General features: G+C 35.9%; 1 protein-coding gene across 2 annotated transcripts in view; it reads left to right on the top strand.

Annotated features, from left to right (window-relative positions):
* Nucleotides 1-4,081: 4,081 nt before the first annotated feature.
* The window catches only part of INTS8 (integrator complex subunit 8), a 52,518-nt gene continuing 33,786 nt past the window's right edge, over nt 4,082-22,813 (top strand). Inside the window, exons 1-13 of one of the 2 annotated variants that reach the window (XM_031439343.2) lie at nt 4,082-4,368; nt 5,622-5,796; nt 7,647-7,787; nt 8,114-8,185; nt 8,907-8,958; nt 9,855-10,037; nt 12,299-12,406; nt 13,911-14,066; nt 16,104-16,204; nt 16,632-16,773; nt 20,875-20,945; nt 21,340-21,515; nt 22,656-22,789. In XM_031439343.2, coding sequence (XP_031295203.1) covers nt 4,239-4,368; nt 5,622-5,796; nt 7,647-7,787; nt 8,114-8,185; nt 8,907-8,958; nt 9,855-10,037; nt 12,299-12,406; nt 13,911-14,066; nt 16,104-16,204; nt 16,632-16,773; nt 20,875-20,945; nt 21,340-21,515; nt 22,656-22,789 — 1,641 coding nt within the window. In that variant the 5' untranslated portion in view covers nt 4,082-4,238. The remainder of the gene's footprint in view (nt 4,369-5,621; nt 5,797-7,646; nt 7,788-8,113; nt 8,186-8,906; nt 8,959-9,854; nt 10,038-12,298; nt 12,407-13,910; nt 14,067-16,103; nt 16,205-16,631; nt 16,774-20,874; nt 20,946-21,339; nt 21,516-22,655; nt 22,790-22,813) is intronic. The other variant, XM_010976016.3, reaches the window with a different exon arrangement.

The raw sequence follows: 22,813 nt of genomic DNA, 5'->3' as shown, positions 1-22,813 counted from the left end.
AAATACTTTAAACTCTCCTGAAGAAGGGCGAGAAAGGTATAGCCAGCTACTGCTGTTTTTTGTCAGCATAAAACAGATACTCCTTACTGAATAGTTATTGAAAATACAGAGCAAACATCTCTTACATGATGCTCTGTAATACATAATCATCTTTGCAAAAGTGTTTGCTAGAATTTCACTTATTCTTATGATATTACTAAATCTGGTACCATCTCATATGCCAATTTTTCCTTGACTTAAAGTTAAGCACTCTAGTACCTTTCAGGCTCTTTGACAGCCTTCAGGCCATTTCATTAATTAATAATTACTACAAGCTTCCCTTCTTATCATGCTTTTCTTCCCATATTCCCTCTCCAAGGGGAGATGTCAGCACCCCACAGCCAAGCAGCTGGGGGCAAATGGAGGGTGTGTAGCTACCCAGTAACATGTCTGGTGTTAGGATTTGCCTGGAAGAGGGCAGAGTTGCCAGGATGTAGGACTTTCATCTTTTTTAAAGGGGGGAGGTAATTTGACTGATTGATTGATTTAAATGAAGGTACTGGGAATTGAACCCAGGACCTTGTGCATGCTGAGCACGCATCCTACCATTGAACTATGCCATTTCCCCTAGGATTTTTACTTTTAAAACTGGACCAGTCCTGGCCAAACCAGGATGGGTTGGTCACCCTCACGATGTTCAAGGAAGCAGGGTGGGGCATAGAAGTTTTGTGAAGAGAGGGTGATGGAGACAATTGAGACACCTGGATGAAGGGGTTGCAAGAGTTCATACTATTCTTGAAACCTTTTTGCAAGTTTATAACTATTTAAAAAACAAATAAACAAACAGCAAGATATCTTCTTGAGGAAGAAGAATGGTAAATTTGGGCTCTGGGTTCAGATAAAATGGAGACTCAGATCCCTAGTTTACTGCTAGCTAGGTGTGTGATACTGGGCAAGTCCCTTAACTCTCATAAGACTCAGTTTCCTTATTTATAAAATGGGCATAGTACTGCTAATAGTACCTGCCTATTGTAGGATTGTTATGAGGCTTAAATGAGGTGGCATGTGTAAAATACTTGGCACTGTGCCTAGTTCACAAATAATAAATACCATATTAGCTATTTTTTTTATTATGTTTCAAGTATACAGCATTATAGTTCAACACTGGCATACACTACAGAGTGATCACCACCACAAGTCTACTTACTGTCCATCACCATATAGTTCACTCCCTTCACCCATTTTGCCCACCTCCCAACCCCCTTACCCTCTGGTAACCAGTGATCTGTTCTCTGTATCTATGTTTTTGTTTTATTTTGTTTGTTCATTTTTTGGGGGGATTTCATTTTGCTTTAGAGTTCACATTTGAGTGAAATCATATGGTATTTGTCTTTTTCTATTCAACTTATTTCACTTGGCATAGTAACCTCAAGGTCCATCCATGTTATCACAAATGGCAGGATTTCATTCATTTTTTATGGATGATCTATCTATCTATCTATCTATCTATCTATCTATCTATCTATCTATCTATGTAAAGTCTTCTTTATCCATTCCTTCATTGATGGACACTTAGGTTGTGTCCATTTCTTGGCTATTGTATATAATGCTTCAATTAACATAAGGGTGCATATATCTTTTTGAGTTAGTGTTTTCATGTTCTTTGGATAAATACCTAGAAGTAGAATAGCTGGGTCGTATGGTGGTACTATTCTTAATTTTTTGTTTTTTAGAAATGTCCATACTATTTTCCACAGTGGCTGCACCAATTTTCAGTCTCACCACCAGTGTGTGAGAGTATATTAACTATTATTTTAGTGCAGAAATGGGTTATATTCCTTTCTGCCATATTTAGGAGCAGCAATTGATTCTGCACTGGCAGAAGTGTCGAAGCTTAAAGGAGCAGGTTAGTTTAACAAATGTTATAAATAGAAATAGCCCATGAAGATACTGGAACTCAACCATATTGGCACCCTGATCTTAGACTTCTAGCCTCCAGAACTGCGAGACCTACATTTCTGTTCTTTATGAGACATAAATCTGTGTTGTTTATAAGTACCAGTCTATGATACTTGGCTACAGCAGCTTGAACTAAGACAGTGCATAAAGTGCTTAAATCAGTGTCCACATGTAGTGAGTTCACAATGAGAGTTTGCTAGTATTACCAGCTATTCTTTTTCTGTATACTCATCATCTGTTATAGCGCTCAGTGCCCACTGGACATTTCCATTTCGACACCTGACAGGTGGCGCATATTCATCACTTACAGCATGAGTTTCAAAGCTGCCCCCTAGCTCTTCCCTATACTGATAGAGAGTAGAGACGCATGTCATACACCCTGGCACTGGAGTCAGAAACATGGGAGTCATTCTTTCTCCCCTAAGTTTTTCATGCCCAGATGGTGAATGATACATGCCAAATTTTCTGTGAAAATAATGACTTAGTCTTTCTGTTTGTATTTTATTAGTTTAGGTCCTCATGATTTTATTAGTCTAATACATGATTTCCAAACTGTGGACTTCAGGGCCTAGGACAGACTTTCAGGAATGGAGGACGTGACCCAGGGATGGTTTTTACAGTGAGAAGAGGACTAAAAACAGGACCTCAGGGAACACCAGAATGAAAGGTTGGGAAAGAGGCAGGGCAGAATCCAGAAAGCAGATGGTACAGGAAGAGAAGAACAAGGCAATGGTTGCCATCGAAGCACTTATTTACCTCCACTTATGGAGGGGCCACTTTCATTTATTTTCCCCAAAACTTCTCAAAGCTTTATCTCTTCATTCTGGCAAAGACAATAAGCCATCAGTGTTAACCTCTCTATCCAATGTTGGAAGCAGCCTGGGTACAGTGGAAAGATCACCAAAGTTTTGGCTCAGTCCCTAATTTGTTGGGAAATCTTGGGCAAATGGTAACTCTGGAACTTCAGTGTCTTCATTAATTAAAAGATGTATAATGGGGTTGTTTGTAGGAGAAAATTAGAATCATGTACATTAAAAAAATCACTATGTGATATTAACTAACTTTTGCCCATGTTTCTAGATGGTAGCCCTTGTTTACAAAGCTTACCTGTGTCATCAAGTTCCACCTTTGATTTTATTTATTTTTTTATTATTTGTTTAAAAATCGAACTATAGTCGGTTTACAATGTTAATTTCTGGTGTACAGTACAGTGATTCAGTTATATATTCCTTTTCATATTCTTTTTCATTAGGCTATTACAAGTTATTGAATATATTTCCCTATGCTGTCTTTGATTTTTCTTATTTTTTTTAAAGTTCACCTTTATTTTGAACAAATTGCTCTTTCTTCTTCTTTTTTTTTTTTAATTGGAGGTGCTGGGGATTGAACCCCAGGACCTTGTGCATGCTAAGCAGGCACTCTGCCACTGAGCTATCCCTTCCCCCCTGATTTTTCTTATTAACCCTAAGATTAGGCACTATTATAATTCCTGATTTACATATATAAAAACTAAGGTTTAGAGAGATTTGCATTCTTAATATATAAATCGTGTGCTGGACCTATGTATACGCTTTTGTCAATTTGTTAATGAAAATCACAGGAACATTACAGAATGGAAATAAGTGTAAAATGGGATTAACAATATTTCTAGCCAGGATTTCAAGAAAATTAGCTAGGCGCTAAATATTGAGAGCTAGTCCTGAGAAGTAGCCAAAAAGCTGGATCTCATGTCCAGCGTCAGTTGTCCGGGAAACGGGGCTAGGACGCTAGCGCCCCAGACAGTAGGGTGCATCCACTGAGAGGACCTAAGTGGGAGAAAAATATCAGACATGGAAATGTGAAAATTGAAAGCACTGAAAACAAACTTTACCAGGATCACAGTTTTCACCTGAAATGTCCCCAGGCTTTTACGAAGACACTGAGGCCTGCAGATAGGCTGTTTCATTTTCTCGCTGAGAATTTCCCAGGGAACTGGGCAAACCAACCAGAGACCCAGTTTACCCATCCGCAAGCCGTCTCCCATGGCAACCGGGAGGCGGCTCTGTCTGGCGGTAGGTCCCGCCCTCTTTCTCCAACTCGAACAACGATTGGTCCAGAGGCGCGGCGTGGTGCAGGGAGGCGGATCCAGGAGCCCCGGCTCTGGCCGGGTCTTGCCGCCATTTTGGATTGTGTGAGTTTCCGGGACGCTCCGAGTACTTCCTCGCTCCCGGCGGTTCCGCACTTCAGAGGCCCGGGGCCAGCGTCCGAGTGTCAGGTTGGAGCCAGGAAGCGTCCCTGGGGGTAGCGGCGGCGGGGGCAGGATGAGCGCGGAGGCGGCGGACCGGGAGGCGGCCACCTCCAGCCGGCCCTGCACCCCGCCGCAGACCTGCTGGTTCGAGTTCCTGCTGGAGGAGTCGCTGCTGGAGAAACATCTGCGCAAGCCCTGCCCGGGTAAGCGCGGCGCCTGCAGCCCGAGGGGAGCGGGACCCGGCCACCGGCGCTGCCCGCCGGGCTCCCTCCTCCCCGTGCCTTCTCGGCCACCAAGCTGCGGCCTGGGAGGCGCGGACCCGAGCTGAGCCCTGGCCCGGCCCCTCGCTAAGCATTAAACATCCCAGTGGTGGGGATGGTAGACCAAGGGAAAGCGCAAAACAAAGGCCCTTCCACACCCGCCCCCTTTTCTGTTCGGGGTTTAATCCCCTGCGAGATGGTCTTGTGAGCGTACTTGGGTTGGGAAGGCTGGTTCGAACCCTCCTTTTTACAGAACTCCGGACAGTTTGAGGAGATGGGGAGAAATCAGCTGTTCTGGGGCTGATCCTGACGGCAGTTAGGTTCTTACTTAACTGTTTTATTTCTTAGCAGTGGGGATTTTACTGACTCTTCATTATGCATTCCAAAGTAGGGCTGTAAATTAGAAAGAAATCTTTGAAAGAGGAAATGCTGTACAACTGGGAGATGGTTGTTGTATAATGAGGATCATGGTTAATATCCCAGTTAATGAATGCTGTTAGGGAAGGAGAACTCCAGGCGTTTCTGGAAAGAGGTACTGGCATGAAAAGGTAAGTTCCTTGGATGGTATTTTGCTGATGAAGTTCGAACCCAGATGTGGTTTGTTCAGTCCAATAGATTGGCCTTTACTGGTGGAGACTGCTGTGTTAGTGTACTTCACTCGGTCCTTTTTACCGCTTATGTTACATTGTGTTCTTTTGCTTCATTGCTTTTGACTAACATTTGAGTATTTCTGGGTGCCAGGCACTGTGCTTAATGCTTCACATCTGTTACCTTTTTTAATTCAGGCTTCATAGTAATCCTGTGAGGTAGGTGATACATTGTCCTTCATTGCATTGACGGAAACATGCAGAGAGGTAACTTTGTGCAGGTTCCACTAACTAAGTGTTAATGCTTCTGAAGATTGCATCTGTTTCGTCTAATTAACTTTTTTTTTTTTCAGCTGAGCTGGAAATCTGTAACCATTATGTTCTTCCCTGTAAAGTGCTTTCTTCTGCACAAATCTATTATCCTTTCCTCCTTACACCCTTCCTGATCTTCTCCTTTACTCCCTAGGCACACTTCTTATAAATCATAATCTTTAGTCATTATTAACAGCGGTTTGGATTCCTTTTGTGGATAAAAACCAATACAGTGACTCCTTTTGCATCTTCATTATTAAAACTTACATTCAAGAATTATTTTCTTTTAAATCCTAGATCCTGCACCAGTTCAACTTATAGTTCAGTTTTTGGAACAGGCTTCAAAACCTTCAGTTAATGAACAAAATCAAGTTCAGCCTCCGCCTGATAACAAGAGGAATCGTATTTTAAAACTACTTGCTCTTAAAGTTGCTGCACATTTGAAGTGGGACTTAGACATTTTAGAGAAAAGGTATACAAGATTTGAATGAAATTTATTTTGAGTGCTGTTTAGATATCTTGGTTTATTTCTGTTTATGCCCCTATAATATTGGCTCTTAAAATCAAAATTATTTTTCTGTATATTTTTGGTAAAATATACAAGTATTTTTCAAAAGGTGTAAGAAAGGATTTGAATGTTAGATGACTGTAAATCACCTTTTAAAGTATAAATGGTGTCATCAGTAATGAGGCAGTTAATTGCTGTTATTATTTTCTTGATGTGGTGACTAGAGAAAATCCACACCTGAACAGTTTTAAAATATCTGAAGAAAATGAATACAAATTGATGATGGATGTTATATAAGATGGATGATTCGCTATTAAATAATTCAGTTCATTTTACTGGTCATAAATCAATCACTGTCTCCCCAAATTTTAAAATATCTTATTATAATCAGTGATTATTTAAGACTAAATACTTTCAAAGGTATAATTAGAAAAAGATGTCTTTTATGGGGATTTTCAATTGCATTTTATTTTTTTCTTTAAAAATTTCCTCTTATGTTCCTACTGAGTCTTTTTATTGAAGTATAGTTGGTTTACAATGTTGTATTAATTTCTGATACTCAGCATAGTGATTCAGTCATACATATATATACATATTCTTTTTCATTATAGGTTGTTATAAGGTATTGAATGTAGGTCCCTGTAGGACCTTGTTGTGTAAGACAATGATATGTTTTCATTCCTTTCTCACAATTTAAAAATAAATATCTTATAGAACATTTGGGGAAATTTAGAAAATAGGAAATAATAGGGGAGGGGAGAGAAGTATTTTTAACATTTTTGTGTAATTTTTGTTGTTTTTTCCCTATATCTTTAAACAAATTTAGTTGCCTGCATACTCTGTACGGTTTTGATTTCTGGCTTTTTTTTTTCACATAGCAGAATTCATGAACATTTCCCTATTTTATTTTTTGAAGATTATTTCATCATATGGATAATTTATTAACTATTCCTCCATTGAAGTTAGTCTGTAGATTTTCACTCTTAAAAATCACAGAGCCTTAAATGTCTTTGTCCATAAACTTTATCTGAATTTTGAGTTACATCCTTAGTATAGAGTATTAAATTGCTGACCAGGTAGTAAAAACGTTTTTAAGGCACATGGTGCATATGGCTAGTTGTACTCCAAGAGAGTTGTATTAGTTTATATCCTCAGTAGTAGTACTTAAACATTATTTTTCACCACATCTTTCTAGCATTAAATGTTAGAACTTAAAAAATTTTTTATTCTTTAATCTGAAGGGGAACTTTTCCATTAATAGTCTCAAAAGGCATATGAACAGATAGCGATGTGTACAAAAAAGTGTGATGTATATGATACACTTGGAAAATTGAACAATGATTGGATATTTGATGATAAGCAATTAAAATTAAAAAAAATTTTTTGGATTTCACATTAATAATGTCATTATGTTGGGAGGTAATTTTTTAGAGATGTATTGTAAAATACCTAGATGATTTAATATTGGAGATTTGCTTCACATTATGGGAAGGAGGTAAGCGAGTGAGAGTAGAGATGAATTAAGATTGGCCATCAGTTGATTGTTGTTGAAGGTGGGTGATGGGCACATTGGGGTTCATTGTATTATTCTGTCTACTTTTGTATATGTTTAAACTGTTTTCATAATAAAAATTTTAAAAATATTTTAAAGTATGATTGGTAAATGTATATTGGTGTAAGTTGTTCAGACAGGTTAATAAAATGGCCGTGTAGATTTAGCCCTTTAACAATAAGATTATTTTCAGTGAAGACACTGAATTGTGTGTTTTGTGCTGCTTATACAGCCTGCATGTCTTTTGCTTCTTCCTTTTAAGTTTGTCTGTTCCAGTGTTGAATATGCTACTGAACGAACTGCTGTGCATCAGTAAAGTTCCTCCTGGGACAAAGCACGTGGACATGGACCTGGACACCTTACCTCCGACCACTGCCATGGCTATCCTTCTCTACAACAGATGGTACATGTTTTCATAAACCTAAGATGTGTTGGGCAGCCTCTTTTTAATTGCACTCTGGCTTTCAGGGCTATGCTTTTAAGGACCCTCTCTGCTCTAGCGATCTCTCGGAGGATTTTGGGAAGGGTGAATCTGATGGTGGAGAAAATTTACGACTGCATAGATGAAAAGCATTCTGATACAAACGTGGATGACTTATAAAGTTTTTATTATCTGTCAATTAGAACTTTAGATAGTTTATATTACAAATCTTCTAAGAAATACTTGAAAAAATACTTGAAGTGACATAATGTATTACATACATTTTGTTTTTCTTGTCTTTTCTTCAGGGCGATTAGGACAATTGTTCAAAGTAGTTTTCCTGTCAAACAGGCAAAACCTGGACCTCCTCAGTTAAGTGTGTAAGTTGGCAGATAGAACCCTACTTGGCACTCTTTTCATCAGAATTTAAAAAATTTTTTTCAAGTTTTTAATCACTCCTGGTACAGAAGAAATAGAGCAGAAATTGGGGAGCAGAAGGCCTGCATGAAGGTGGGTTTGGAGGAGTTAGAAGGGTGAGAGAATCACGTAGTGCTTTGGCTGTCTAGGGCAGAGAGCTCTGAAAAAGGAGGGGGACACTTTGTAAATTGTATCTTTTATCTCCATGTTAGCTGACCTGCTCCAAGTCTTAAGATATTTTTCATTTAATTAAATTTATTTGAAGGGAATATATATTTGTTCCATATGTGAGAAATAGAGTACAAAAGTTAATTATAATTGCTTGATCATATCTGGAGTTGTAAACCTCATTCTTAAATTCCAGGTAGAACTTACCCGGATTTGGAGCTAGAGAGCATAGTTCCTAACTGATATAAATATGCTTTTGCTGCCAATAAGTTTTATTTTTAAATTGAAGGTTTTTTTTTTTCTTTTTAACACAAAGCAAATGAGAAAATGATGATAAATAAAGGAGCATCATCATAACTGAGCTTTTATTTTTTAAGCATGAAAAGAAATGGCATTAAAACCATTTTTGTTTAAATTCAACCTCACTTTCAAGAATGATCTTAAGTTTTGAATTTCCTCTCTTTCAAGTAACATTTGATCATTTCTCTTTTGGACATTCAATCATTTCTCTTTTAGTATGAATCAGATGCAACAGGAGAAAGAGTTAACAGAAAATATTTTGAAAGTGGTGAGTATTGGCATCAGTTACACTTGAACCCTCCTGGGGCGTGTATAGCGCATGTGTAGATACTTCTGGTCTTAGGTGTGTAAGGGTTGGCAAGGTCTAGCTCCAGTGACATTTAGGTTTTTACTATCAGAACATAGTTTGGTAATATTCTAAATTGTACATGTTTTCAGTGTTAATGACAGTGCTTTACCACCATTTCTGTGGTTGAATATTTCACAGTACTTAAGCAGACTTGAGAAGTCACTCTTACAGGTGATATCTTTATATTCTTTTACATTCCCCACAAATTCTACAATAAACATGTATTTTAAAATGACTTTTATAGTTAGAAAAACAATTTTTAAATTACTCTGGTTAATATGAAAGTAGAAACATGGTAGTTCCCATAATATAACAATGATTTCTATAATTTTTTATTTAACGCCTGCAGTGTGCCTGAGATACCGCGTAAAGTGCGGGGACTGGGAGAGGAGAGGGAAGATAGGAAACAGTCTGTATCTATATAAAGCAGATAATGTATTTTGAATGTGGAAGCCAAAAACCTGCATCATTTTATTATTCTCTAATGCCTACTAAAATGGCTGGCACATTGAAGCACACAGACATTTCTTGAATAAATCAATGCAACAGTGCAGATCTTTAAACTTTTCTATAGAAAAAAGATATCAATCTTTTCCAGTTTGTATTTTCTAATTATACAATACGAACCTAGTTTTTAAAAAATCTTTAGATAACTTAATTTTAACAGATAAAATTGTACTTTTGCTGTGTTAGAAACATTTTTAAAAATAGATTAGTATGCTGAGCCACTAAGTATTCTGTAAATATCTTTTGGTTAATATAGTCCAGTGCTGCCATTTTTGTATCTTAATAATTTGTTTGTTGAATTTTTGTAGCTAAAAGAACAAGCTTCTGATTCTATTTTGGTACTAGAGGCAGCCCTTAAGTTAAACAAGGATCTCTATGTCCATACAATGAGAACGCTAGATTTCTTGGCCATGGAACCCGGCATGGTAAATGGAGAAACGGAGAGTTCCACAGCTGGATTGAAAATCAAAACTGAGGAGATGCAGTGCCAGGTATTTCAGTATTTAGTCGATGCATGTCAAATTTTGTCTTATATGCGGTCACCCTAGTATTTTTAATTAGAATTTATTTTTGCCCTTGTCCCTTTGATTTTGACCTAAGATGCTACTGAAACTGTGACTGTATTTAATTTGTGAATTTTATAAGCCCTCACTTGTAATTTTTAGAAAAGAAATGGAAGGAAAATTTCATTTCATCTTTTGTCTCTGAACTAGTTTCTGAGCTGTATTTAGGAGACGAAGTTTAAATATTGACAATGTAGTGAGTATGTAACTGAGTTAACAGTTCATTCATATTATTAGAAATCAATTCAGACCAAAAAAAAAAAATCAAAATTGTGCTAAACTTTGAAAAATGTAGACCCCTAGAGAAATACCTAGTTTTTCAAGGATTTTAAGGTTGCCTTTTCTGTAAGTCTGTGCCCTAGTACCTTTGTTCCTTTCATTTGATGTTTGTTGTTAGATATTATTTTATGTATTGATGTCTTCTTTTTCCCTGCTAGATTGTTAAACTCTTTGAGGTTTGTTTTTTTTTTTTAAATATATGTATATTTTTTGCATCTTCCTCACTTCCTAGCACAGAATCTTCAGTATGATAGAAATATTAAAATATTTGATGACTGCCTAAAGAGGGCCCCTAGGAGAGTACCTTTTATATACTATGTTCTCTTTTTTTCATTGTGTGAGTTAGTGCGACTTCCTTAATCACTATTTCCCGTTCCTGAAAGGGACGGAAGTAGCTCAGACTTTAAAGGATTGGGAGGTACCTTTTCAGATTAGCCAATTCCAGAGACATTACCTTTCCAAGACCTGACGAGATGGAGTCTCATACAGTAGAAGTAGGAGTCGTGAGGCACTGACCATTGGTAACTGCTTTAAATTGACAGTGAAACTTGCATATAGGAGGGTTTCTGATACTGTTGTATCTTACAGTCACTGTGTCTGTTTAAAAATCTTAGTAATACTCAATGTAGTGGATGATAACAACCTGAAAAAACGGAAGTCTTAAAAAACACATGTGCTAGGTAAACCTTATCAAATATTCTTTTAATTGCATAGCTAAGTCATAATTTCTGTTTTCTGAATGACATATTGGTAGTAATCCTCATTTCCTGGCATGTTAATATTTAAAGTGCATTTGCAGTCTTTATGTTACTAATACCTGGCTCAAAAGAAAAATCTTAAATTTTTTCCCAAAAGTATTACTATCCTTCAAAGCAGCTTCATTATCAAATTTGTTTTGGTTTTTTTTTTAACCTGTTGATCACCTTTTGACAACAGAATTTAAACTTGTTTTAATGGTTAGTCAGTTAGTATAGTAATTTTTTTTATATTAAAAAACCCTTTTTTTTAGTATAGTAATTCTTGAAAGTATCTTTTTGGTATTATACTCTGTCTTTGCCTGGAAAGGGGAATTACATGGAGCTGTAATATGTGTACATATATATGTATGTCTGTGTGTGTATAAATCTTTCTGTATTACCTATACATGTAGGTACTTTTTTTTTTTTTTTTAACTTCTTTAGCACCCCTGTACCATAGACAGGGGGAAGCTCTATAGAATGAAAAGCAGCCAAACATTAAGTGTGGATTAAATAGTGCAAAGCAATATTCTAGAGGCTGAGATTCTTGATTCCTGTTCTTGATTTGTTGAAGAGGACAGAACAGTATCTAAAATGCATATCAGTAAAGAGTGGTTTGGTAATGAGTACCAGAGACTACTACAGCTTAGGAGTTTGGAGGGGAAATGAGTATCTGTTGACTAGGGTTGGTTTGGTGTAAATGGAAATAAGGGGTGTGGAATGAAGTTCATTTCTAGATCCGAGATGATTGAGGAATGAATGAGGAAACTGGCGTGGTTGAAATTCCCGGGCAGAAATGTAGCTGCTGCATTCGGTGTCTGGTGCTGGTGGCTGCAGGTGACCCGAGCTGTGGTCTGGTGTTGAGATGGCTGCAGGGCCGTTTGGCCCCTCTGCTGGCTGTTTGCCTTCCTTCCCCCTCTGTTTTCCAAGCCTGAGTCTTTGACTTTCCCATTAATTCTTTAAGCACCTGAAACCTTACTCATTTTCTGCTTAGGTAAGTCAGACTTGATCTCTGTTGCTTGCAACTAAGAACATTGATTGTTTCGCTGCTTATTGAAATGATTTTTTGCTGTATATGTACCTGTTTTGCTGAGAGAAATATGATTTTGACTTTTGTCAGCTCTTAAGTTCATGAAAAAATTCTAAGCAGTTTGGTATTCATTACCATTTTAGGTGTGTTATGATTTGGGTGCAGCATACTTCCAGCAAGGCTCTACAAATTCTGCTGTCTATGAAAATGCCAGAGAAAAATTTTTTAGAACCAAAGAACTAATTGCAGAGGTAAATATAGTTATAACAGTCACATAATTTTCAGGCCTTTAAAACATCTGTATATATTAATTTTTCTAATGATTAAAAAAAGTGTTCATTGTAGTAAATTTGGTAGTTCAAAAAAGTAGTGAAAACGTTAAAAATCTGTAATACTACTGCCTAGAATTAACCTCTTTTGCTATTTTAGTTTATTTTCTTCCAGTTTTTCTTTATTTTTATACAGTGAAGCTCATGCTGTGAATACTATTTTGTATCTTGCTTAAATATTTGAATAGACATTTTAAATGTATTCTGTTCTATTATATAGATATCCTGTAATTTACTTCATTTTCCTAATGTTTGGGCATTTAGGTTGTTTACTGTTTTTATTTATTATAAAACTGCAAAATTTCTATCTGCACACATAAATTTTTGTTCAGACTTTAGATACTTTCAAGTTAGATTCCTGCAAGTAGAATTGCCATGTCAGCAGTCACTAATTTTTTTAAAGGCTGTAATATATAAAACCAAATTGCTTTTTAGGAACATTTCTTCGAGGGTACTCCAATTAGGGGTGAATTTTTTTTTTAATTGTTAATTTGTTGTGTGAAATGTAGTACCTTTTAAAAAATGAATTTCTTTAATTCCTGGTAGGGTAAACTTTTTCTTGTGTTTGTTATTTGCATTTTTCTTTTTATGATTCAGACAAATGAATTTTAAAGTATATAACTAGGTCATTGTGTGCCTGGTACCTGGGAAAATTGCCGCTTCAATCTTTCCTTTCTTCACCGGAAATGTTGATGTAATGTGTGAGAGGTTTGGTTTAAATTTGTGCTAGAGCTGTTGGGAATCTGCATTTTACGTTGCCTGGGGAACTCATCAGATTTCTAATTTTATGGCATTTCAAGTATAGCAATTTAAAACTTTAAATTTTTTTAAACAGTGTGTTTTTAAAATCTTTTAAAAATTTTTTTCTGTTTTGGTAGAAGCATTTATGTTTTTTCCAGTTGAGTGAAGATTGAGTTTTCTTTGATGTTCTCCTTTAAATCTCTGCCAAGTATATGTATTTTTAGAATTTAAAGCTTGTTTTTAACAGTGTTCACTCTGTTAATATCTGAACTGTAATACCTATATAGGGTGATAATAATGTCCACCTTTTTACGTTGGCCTGAAAACTCTAAACCAGGAGTCAGCAAACTTTTTTTGTAAAGGGATAAATAGGTATTTAAGGCTTTGTGGGCCATCTGTAGTTTCTGTGGCATGTTCTCATTATTTGGTTATTTTTGCCTTTACAACCATAAGACTTGTTCTTAGGTCAAGGGCTCTATGAGAACAGGCCACAGGCTAGATTTGGCCTGTGAGCCATAGTTTGCTGATTCTTGCTCTAAACTTAAAACCTTTTCATTTTTTACGGTTCCTCTAGCCCCGAGTTTTCCATTGGCATTTTCTTGTACTGTTAAAATGCACTAAGTGGGTGCTGGACTGTTGTTTCTGTTACACTGATGGATAATGATCTATACCTCTTACTTTACAGATAGGTTCATTATCTCTTCATTGTACCATAGATGAGAAGCGGTTAGCTGGCTATTGTCAAGCATGTGATGTTCTTGTACCTTCTTCTGATAGCACATCTCAGCAATTGACTCCATACAGTCAAGTCCATATTTGTTTGAGATCTGGCAACTATCAGGTAAGATGTGTGATGGGGATACAACAACATAGTTGAAAAGCACTGGGAGCCAGACAGCTGAGTTCAAATCCTGGCACCACCATTTACCAGTTGTGTGATTTGGGGCAGGTCAGACTGTCAGATTGGCCTATAAAATAGTTTTAATGATTAAGCTTCTTATGAGAATCAAGTGAGAAAGGCAAAGCAACAGACAGATGCTGACTCGATATTATCCTGTCTTGAAACTGTAGAGTTTGCCCATTTTAAGTGCATTCTGTAAGAAACTCTGTAGGCAGAACTTTAAATTTTTAAAATTACAGGTAGAGAACTTTTAGCTTTGAAGAGCCTAAAGTCTTGTGTCTGACTTGAAAATACGGTCTTGTAGCCCAGCCTTACTGGCCCCTGCACGTTGTTAAGACTGCAGGAGAAAGTGAGCAGAGCGGTTTTGGTAGGTTTGTGGGTTTGGATAACCCATCACAGGGCCCAGGGAGCTTGGTCATCATCTCAGTTTTACCCATGAGAAGGGCTTAAGTTACTCTGTTGAGATTTTTACTGCCCCCCCTAGATATATGTATGTATGTTTTTCTACGTATATATATACATATGGAATTTGTACTTTTAAAATCTATCAGAAAGCCTTCGTTCTAGAAAAGTGAATAGTACATTTATGTTGTTTATTAATTCAAAACAGAAATCATGAAATGACAAAGCTATAGCATATCTTTAGTTTTGTGTCTTCAAGTGGGCTTTTAGCTTAGGTTTATAGTTCACTCTTCTTAACTAGAGTTTATTTCTTTTCAGAGAAAATAGAAGAAGAGACAGGATAGTACATCCTCTCCCTCCCTGTGGGCCACTCTCTACTTTTTTTTTTTTTTTTTTTCAAATTCTACTTTGCCCTGGGGAAGAAATTAAACTCTCTTGAAGGTGGATTTCAGATAAGATGAATTAAATGCTAGAGATCTCTCAGTTACATATCCCTAGTACAGGTCTATGGAGGGTGGGGATCAATTATAATAACATATAGAATCTTTAAGAAGGTCCCTGGGGTGGTAAGACCTGTGCAAACAAGACCTTAGAAATATTACTCACTGTCAGGCACATGTTGCTCTGCATATAATAAAGTACTAAATGTGTATCTCAGTAGTGTCATGCAATTTTTTTTTTTTGCAACTCTGAAATTTATCACATCAGTTATATATGCAGGAGTATCTTACAAATCATATTTAGCTTTTTTTCTTTTTGGTAATAGGATTCTCTTTGTATTAAGTATATATACATATATATTTGTGCTGATCAAACAAGTTATTGAACAGCTTAACATATGTGTCTTCTCACATTTGGAAAGTGGCTTGCTTGGCCCTGCGTGTCCCCACACTGCTCATGTTTTGCTGTGGAGGTGAAGCAGTGGTTGCTCTGTGGTTTTGAAACCATTCTTGTTAGTGCTTTTGTGGTAGAGCTGACTACTAGCTTTAGCTGTTTCCAGAAATCCTTTTCCCCATCTCCCCACGTAATCACCCCTTCTTTCTCTCCTCTTCCACTGTTTGATAAGAGCTGAGAAAAAGACTGTAATAATGTGAGTGATTTCTGTAATTCACTAAATAATATATTTTAAACCATTTAAATTGAGTAGAATAGTTTCTTAGCCCATGTTTTTTCTAGCTGAACTATTTTCAAATAATGATTTTTAATATTTTTAAAAGTTTGTTGTATGAACCAGTGTTTAAAGTAGATGAGAAGTTTAAAAATCTCTCTAATAACATAGCTGAATTGCTTCTTATTTGTTGATTGTCCTCTCACCTCTCATTTTTGGCCCATGATCTTCAATTTAAAAATTGGACCAGGTGGTGCCATTTTTACCTTTAATATAGTTTAATATTTTTAGAAAGAGAAGATTTTCCTAGCAAGGTATTTTAATGATTTTCTTCAATGTGTATTTTCAATTATAGATAGATTTTTAAAAATGTATTTAAACTTTTTTTGGGGGGGAAAGACTTTTTTGAAATAAAGCAACTTTGCCATGATTTTTGAAATGGATGCAATTTTGTGTCTGTGTTCTAGGAGGTAATAAAGATTTTTGTTGAAGACAACTTAACATTCAGTTTACCTGTCCAGTTCCGGCAGTCAGTGCTAAGAGAACTCTTTCAGAAAGCTCAGCAGGGGTAAGTAAGTGAATTACTTTTTGATTTTTGAATAAAAGAGTAAGTGTGCATTTCAGGTTTATCAAAGACGTACCTCCAAATTACCTGTATGTCTGTGACAATGCTTTCACTTTTGTTAGTATATAAGAAGTTAACATGGCCAGGGGAGCTACTTGAATTTCCATCTAACCCATATTAAAAGCACTTGGGAGAGAAATTTACATAGTAGAATTTGATTCTGTTACCTAATCTGTAGTTAAATTGTCCCTTGAATTTAAAACTTTTCTGTTCTTTTTTGCCCCACTCACTTAGGTATTTACTTGTATGCCTGAATATCCTAAAATCTTACCTCTCAAGAATAAATGGCTCATTCTTGTGAATTTAGTTTTGTAATATATGCCTTTCTTTTATTAAAAAAAATTAGTTCATCTGCTCTTGTGTTCTACAGAAATGAAGCTCTAGACGAAATCTGTTTTAAAGTCTGTGCCTGTAACACGGTCCGTGATATCCTGGAAGGTAGAACAGTTAGTGTTCCATTTAACCAGCTATTTCTTAGGCCTAATAAAGAGAAAATAGACTTTCTTCTTGAGGTAAGACATTTTTTTCCTGTTTTGATTTGAAATTTTGCTTTGAGTTTACCAGTGACCTCTTAGTTGCCAAATCCAGTGCCCTCTTTTCTGTCTTTGTCTGACTTGCCTCCCTGGCTGATAGTCGGTACAGCTGACACACTGTGCTCACCTGCGTGTCTTTCTTTGATTCTCCTCCATCATTGGATTTTCCTTAGTCCTCCATCGACTTCTCTTTTGCTCTCTCTTTAATGTTTTTATTTGCAAAATCTTGTCCTTGCTCACTCAACTTCTCATACCATTTTTTACTCTAATCCAAAACTTTAGCCACCTGTTTACTAAAAACTCTCCGATGGCACTTCTTGCGTCTCGTATAAGCTCCAGAATCTATGTTTCTACTGGATCTTTCTTCCTCTTTAATAGTCTTTAAGTCACAGACCTTGAGAAAAGTACATAAAGCACAATTAATACCACTTAGTTCCAAAAATACAACATTGCCAACATTCTGGAGGTCCTTCTTATGCTCCTCACCAAACTCCCTCTGCCTCCCCTTGAGGAAACCACCATCCTGCTTTTTGTGATAATCATTTCCTTGCTTTTCATGAGTTATATCACCTTTGTATGTGTCCTTAAAGAATATTCTTTAATATGCCTGTTTTGAACTTTACATTAATGAAATCATACAAAATAAATTGTCTTTCACTTAACATATTTGTGAGATGGTTTTCAGGGTATGTGCAGATACAATTTCACCCTCCCCCCCATTGCTGTAAGGTGTTACACATTATATGACCAAGCTACAATTGACTTACTCATTCTTACAGTGATGGACATTTGTGTTAAATTACAGTTTGGGGCTATTGTGCTGCTTGGAACATACTTGTACGTAGATCTGGTGCGCACATGTACCGTGTGTCTGCTACATTTCCTGGAGAAAGTGTATCTGCAGTGTTACTGTACAGTATCAAAGTGTTTTGCCACCAGCATGTATGAGAGTTCTCATGGTCAGAATCTTTGTCAGTGCTTGGTGTTGCAGATTTCCTAACAAGGTCGTTGTTCAGTGGTATCTCGTTGAGGTTTTAATGTCCATTTCCTTCATTACTGAGGAACTTAACAGCTTTTCATTTATTTTTGCTATATAGATTTCATCTTTAGAGGTAACCTGTTCCAAATGGTATGCCTCATTTTTCTGTTGGATTTTTTTTTTTTTTTGCAGTTTTTTAAATATATTTTGTCCTTTGCCAGTTTTAAGTATTGCAGGTATCTTCTCTGAGTTTGACTTCTGTTTTAACTTTATTTTTATTATTTTAAAAGCCCTTAATTTTAATATAATAAAATTTATTAATCTTTTCTGTAAAGGAGACGATTAGTGAATTTCTGTGTCTTGAAGAAAGCTTTTCATATCCTGTGGTTGTGAAAATTGTCTCATATTTTATCCTCTGAAATCTCTAGAGCTTAGCTTTCCTTTCACATTTAGGTCTTTAATCCACGTGTGATTAATTTTTGTGCATAAAATGAAGTCAGGGGTCTGATGTCATTTTTTCCCCCATTTGTTCCAGTACCGTTTATTGAAAGTTCCATCTTTTTTTCCCTACCAATCTCCAGTGCTACCTCTGTCGAATGCCAAGGGTCTATGCGTGTGTGGGCCTGTCTCTGGGCTGCGTTCGGTACCACTTTTCTGTTTGCTTACCTGTGTTACCCATCAGTATCCCTGTCTTGATAGCATCTGAAGCACAAATCTTGTTTTTCAAAGTTGTGTTGGTTATGCTTGTCCTTTTGCGTTTTCTTGTAAACGGTAGAGTCAGATTGTCAAGTTCCACCAGTAAGCCTGATGGATTTTTGTTTGGAATTACATTACAGTTAAAAACTAGTTTGAGGAAAATTAATATTTTTACAACATTGAGTATTCTAATCCGTGAACTTGTTTGGCTCTTGATTTAGTTAGGCATTCTTTAATGTCCTTTAGAGCTTTATAATTTTTCCTTAGAAGTCTTTTTTTTTTTTTATGAACTTGAAAATAGTTTATGTATTGATATAGAGGTACAGTTGAACTTTGTGTAATGACTTTGTTTCCAATTATTTGGTGAAACTCTTAAAAATTCTCTTAATTTATCTGTAGATTCATTTGGTTTCTTTCTAAATAAGTAGTCTTTGTCTATAAATGGTGCATTTTGTTTTTTTCCTTTTCTAACCTTTTCATTTTTGTGTCTTTTTACTTGTTCTTATTGTGCTGCCGATGACCTCCAGTACAGTGTTCAGTACAAGGGGCTCTGGTGGGCTTCTGGTCTCCTTCCCAGCCTCAGAAGCTTGCCCTCTTTCACTATTGAGAATGATGTTTATTGTCGATTTTTCTTACAGATACTCCTTTTCTGATGAAGGAAGTTTCCATCTATCCTTAATTCATTGAGGGCTCTTTTTTAAAAATCATGAATGATTTTTAGACTTTATTAAATATTTTTTCTATGTCATGATGAGCATGTAATTGTTCTCTTGTAAGTGGGTTAACGTAGTGAAGTGTTTTAATTTTTAAGTGTTGAACTTCTTTTGCTTGGCTGAAATAAACCCAACTAGGTTGTGACCGTTTCTTTTTTTAAACAGATATGATTGACTATAACATTGTATTAGTTTTAGGTGCATCCCATGATCTTTTCATATATATTGCTGGATTTGCTTTGCTAATATTTTAAGATGTTTTACATTTGTGTGTGAGATTGATGCATCTTCCCCCCACCCCTTGTCCTGTCTTTGATTTTTGTTATTAAGGTCATATGTGCCTCATAAATAAATTAGAGTGTGTATCTTTCTTCTAGCCTGGAAAAGTTCATGTGAAAATGGACTCAGTGCTTCTTTTAAAGTTTGGTAACATTTACCAATGATGTATTTGGGCCTGGAGATTTCTTTGTGGGAAGATTTTTTTGTCGTTGATTTAATTTCATCAGCTGTTCTTTTTCTTGATTAATTTTGAGAAGTTCTTTTCCAAGAATTTGTCCACTTCATCTAAATATTTAACTTTATTAATATTAAAGATTTAAATTACCCTTTGAATGCTTATAGCATCTACAGAGACATCACCTGTTTCATGTTTTTCAGTTTTAAAAAGTTGCGGTGAGTCCACATGAAATGTTAGGTTGCTTATCAGTAGTTAACACACATTCCCTAAGTTGTCCTATGACACATGTACAGTGTGTCTCAGTATGTGAATAATCTATTACGAAAGGACATTCAAGTATTTTTTAATCATAAGATCTTACATATGACAGCAAACTTAATTTATACAGTGGGGCAAAATTATTAGAATGTAAACATTGTGCATACTCCGAGATGCTCAGATGTGATGTATACTGATAGGGTAACCTGTTCAGTCAGTATTTCATTCCTTTTTATAGCTGAATAATACTCCACTGAATGGATATACTCTTCAGTGTCTATTTTGTGTGTCCATTCATCAGTTGATGGACTTAAGGATTGTTTCCACTTTTTGGCTGTTGTGAATAAGGCCGCTACAAGTATTGCATAATTTAATTTTTGTGTCAACATGTTAGAGAATATTTGACAATTTCTTGAGGTTAGGGACTTCTACACTAATAATTTTTTTGACTTCTTGTAAATAATATGTGGGAAGGAAGCCTAATCTAATAAACTCAAAATAACATAAGAATATTATTTTTAGAAAACTAGTATTTTTGTGGATAGTTTCTGCTATTTATTTTCATCGTGTATTTTTTAAACCTTTTAACATTCTTAATCATTGGTTCTGTGTACTTTAGCTGTTATTATTCACTCTTTTCAACTAAGATGACTCTTTCTCACTTTTCTGACAGGACTACTGATTCTTAAAGTTTATCACTCCATATAATTTGGCAATGTAACTTATAAACTTCAGCAGGACTAGTTAGTATGCTTAGCAGATTATTCTTTACTACATATGAGTACCTTGAAATGGGCACATTCTACTCCCTCTTCCCGTAATAGATTCTTATTCTTTGGTCTCAGCTCTTAAATTTCTTAAATCTGTGATAAATGTTTGAAGGGAAAATTTAGTTGTTTTTCAGTCTAACCTTTTCAAACTGTAGTATAATTATTTAAAAATACTCATAATCAAATAAAAATTACTCAAATCCCTAGGTATGTTCAAGATCAATAAATTTAGAAAAAGCTTCAGATTCTTTGAAAGGAAACATGGCTGCTTTTCTAAAGTAAGTGCCTTTCTTTTCTTTTTTCCTTAATTTTGAACTTAGAAAAATATCTTTGAACTGTGAGAAAAATATCTTCTAAGTAATACCGTTTTGGATTTGTCCCACATACCTTATAACAAGGCAATAGCTGGTATTTGAGAACAGTCATGGTTTAGAAGTGTGTAGCCACACAAAGCTTAGGGTTCTCAGTTATTCTTTTTGTATAGTGTGGCACTGAAATCACAGTTTTAAATAAGGACCAAAGAGAGATTTTAAATCTACTTCAAATTGTTGTGCAGTTTATGAAATGGTGGCTTTTAAAATGGTTTCTTAATAAAAAATTGGTTAATATGATTCTGTTCCCCAAACTAAAATTATACACTTTTTTGTTTTACAATATTTCTTACGGATCTAGGAATGTGTGTCTGGGGTTGGAAGACCTGCAGTATGTTTTCATGATATCTTCACATGAGCTTTTCATTACATTGTTGAAAGATGAAGAACGAAAGCTACTTGTTGATCAGATGAGGAAGCGGTCCCCTAGAGTAAATCTGTGCATTAAACCTGTAACTTCATTTTATGACATCCCAGGTCAGCTCTGCTAGCTCAAACGTTGGCGCGTTTTGCCCCTCAGTGTATTTGAGGATGCCCTCTTACTTGTTTCGGTTCACACTTATGCCGGGAATTAGTAGAAATTTACCTGTCTTCTGTAGTCACATTTCTGTCTAAGTCTTTAAGTCTTGGGACTCTGCATAGTTAATGTTGATTTAGGCCTAGATACATAAAAGATTCCAGCTGGGGAAGCAGACCTACGAAACTTTGCTGCTGTTCTTCTTGAAGGTGAAAAACAAGGGGCGGGGGGTGGTTGAGAACAGAAAAAAGGTGCAGGCTTTCCTGTATCTCAGCCTGTATCACTGTGTGCTGTCTGCTGGCTAAACATTCAGCTTTGGCAACATTGCCATTTTTGCCTCATTTATTTGATGATTTTCTTCCATTTTTGTTCTTATTTTATAAATGTAAGCAGAAAATACAGTGCTGCTCGTTAAGAGATACAAGCTATAAAACTTAATACAGGGGAGATGGAGAGTTCAGTTATTTAAACAAAGCAAACTTTTAGCTGCTTTGAACCTCACCATATTTAAACTGATCTGACTGTCCAGTTGTAAAAGAAAAGAAATGATATTAATACATATAGAATGCTGGAAATGCATTATGGAAGACTGTATCTGAAAGCTGAGTTGTAGTTAAGGATTTTAATAATCATTTCTTGGTTCTCTGGGAAGACAGGGGGCCTCCTCCTCATTCACTCCCTTCAGAAAACACGTTCTTAATGTTTATTACTCAAAATTAACATTTTATACATGCTTTTAACACGGTGTGTTCAAAAGTACGAGACTCTGTGTAAGTTGAATTTTTCCATATATACCACATAATTTTTTCCATGTACCAGTTAATTTATATCTGTTTATATTTTCATTATCTTTATTTATTAAATGCACTTACTTATTAAATGCAGACATAATACAAATTATGTTAGCCTTTCTCTATGAAGTTAATACATAATTTGCACTATGTTGAATAAAACAGTTTTCAGGATGAGAGATGCTTTTAACTTACAATACTTACAAACACGCAGTTTCTCTCAGTAAATTAGCATTGTCATATTTATAGGATTATGTATATTTTGAATCAAATCATTATTGAAATGAATATCTCTTCTTGCTTTCTTAGCTTCAGCAAGTGTTAACATTGGCCAGTTGGAGCATCAGCTGATACTGTCAGTGGATCCCTGGAGGATTCGACAGATTTTAATTGAATTACATGGTATGACTTCAGAGCGCCAGTTCTGGACTGTGTCTAATAAGGTAAGAAATCTTCTGTCAGGAGCA

Source organism: Camelus dromedarius, chromosome 20, assembly GCF_036321535.1.
Source record: "Camelus dromedarius isolate mCamDro1 chromosome 20, mCamDro1.pat, whole genome shotgun sequence".
In the NCBI taxonomy this organism is placed as follows: domain Eukaryota; kingdom Metazoa; phylum Chordata; class Mammalia; order Artiodactyla; family Camelidae; genus Camelus; species Camelus dromedarius.
Note: the sequence above shows the minus strand (reverse complement) of the source record. Positions and strands in the feature narration are given on the sequence as shown.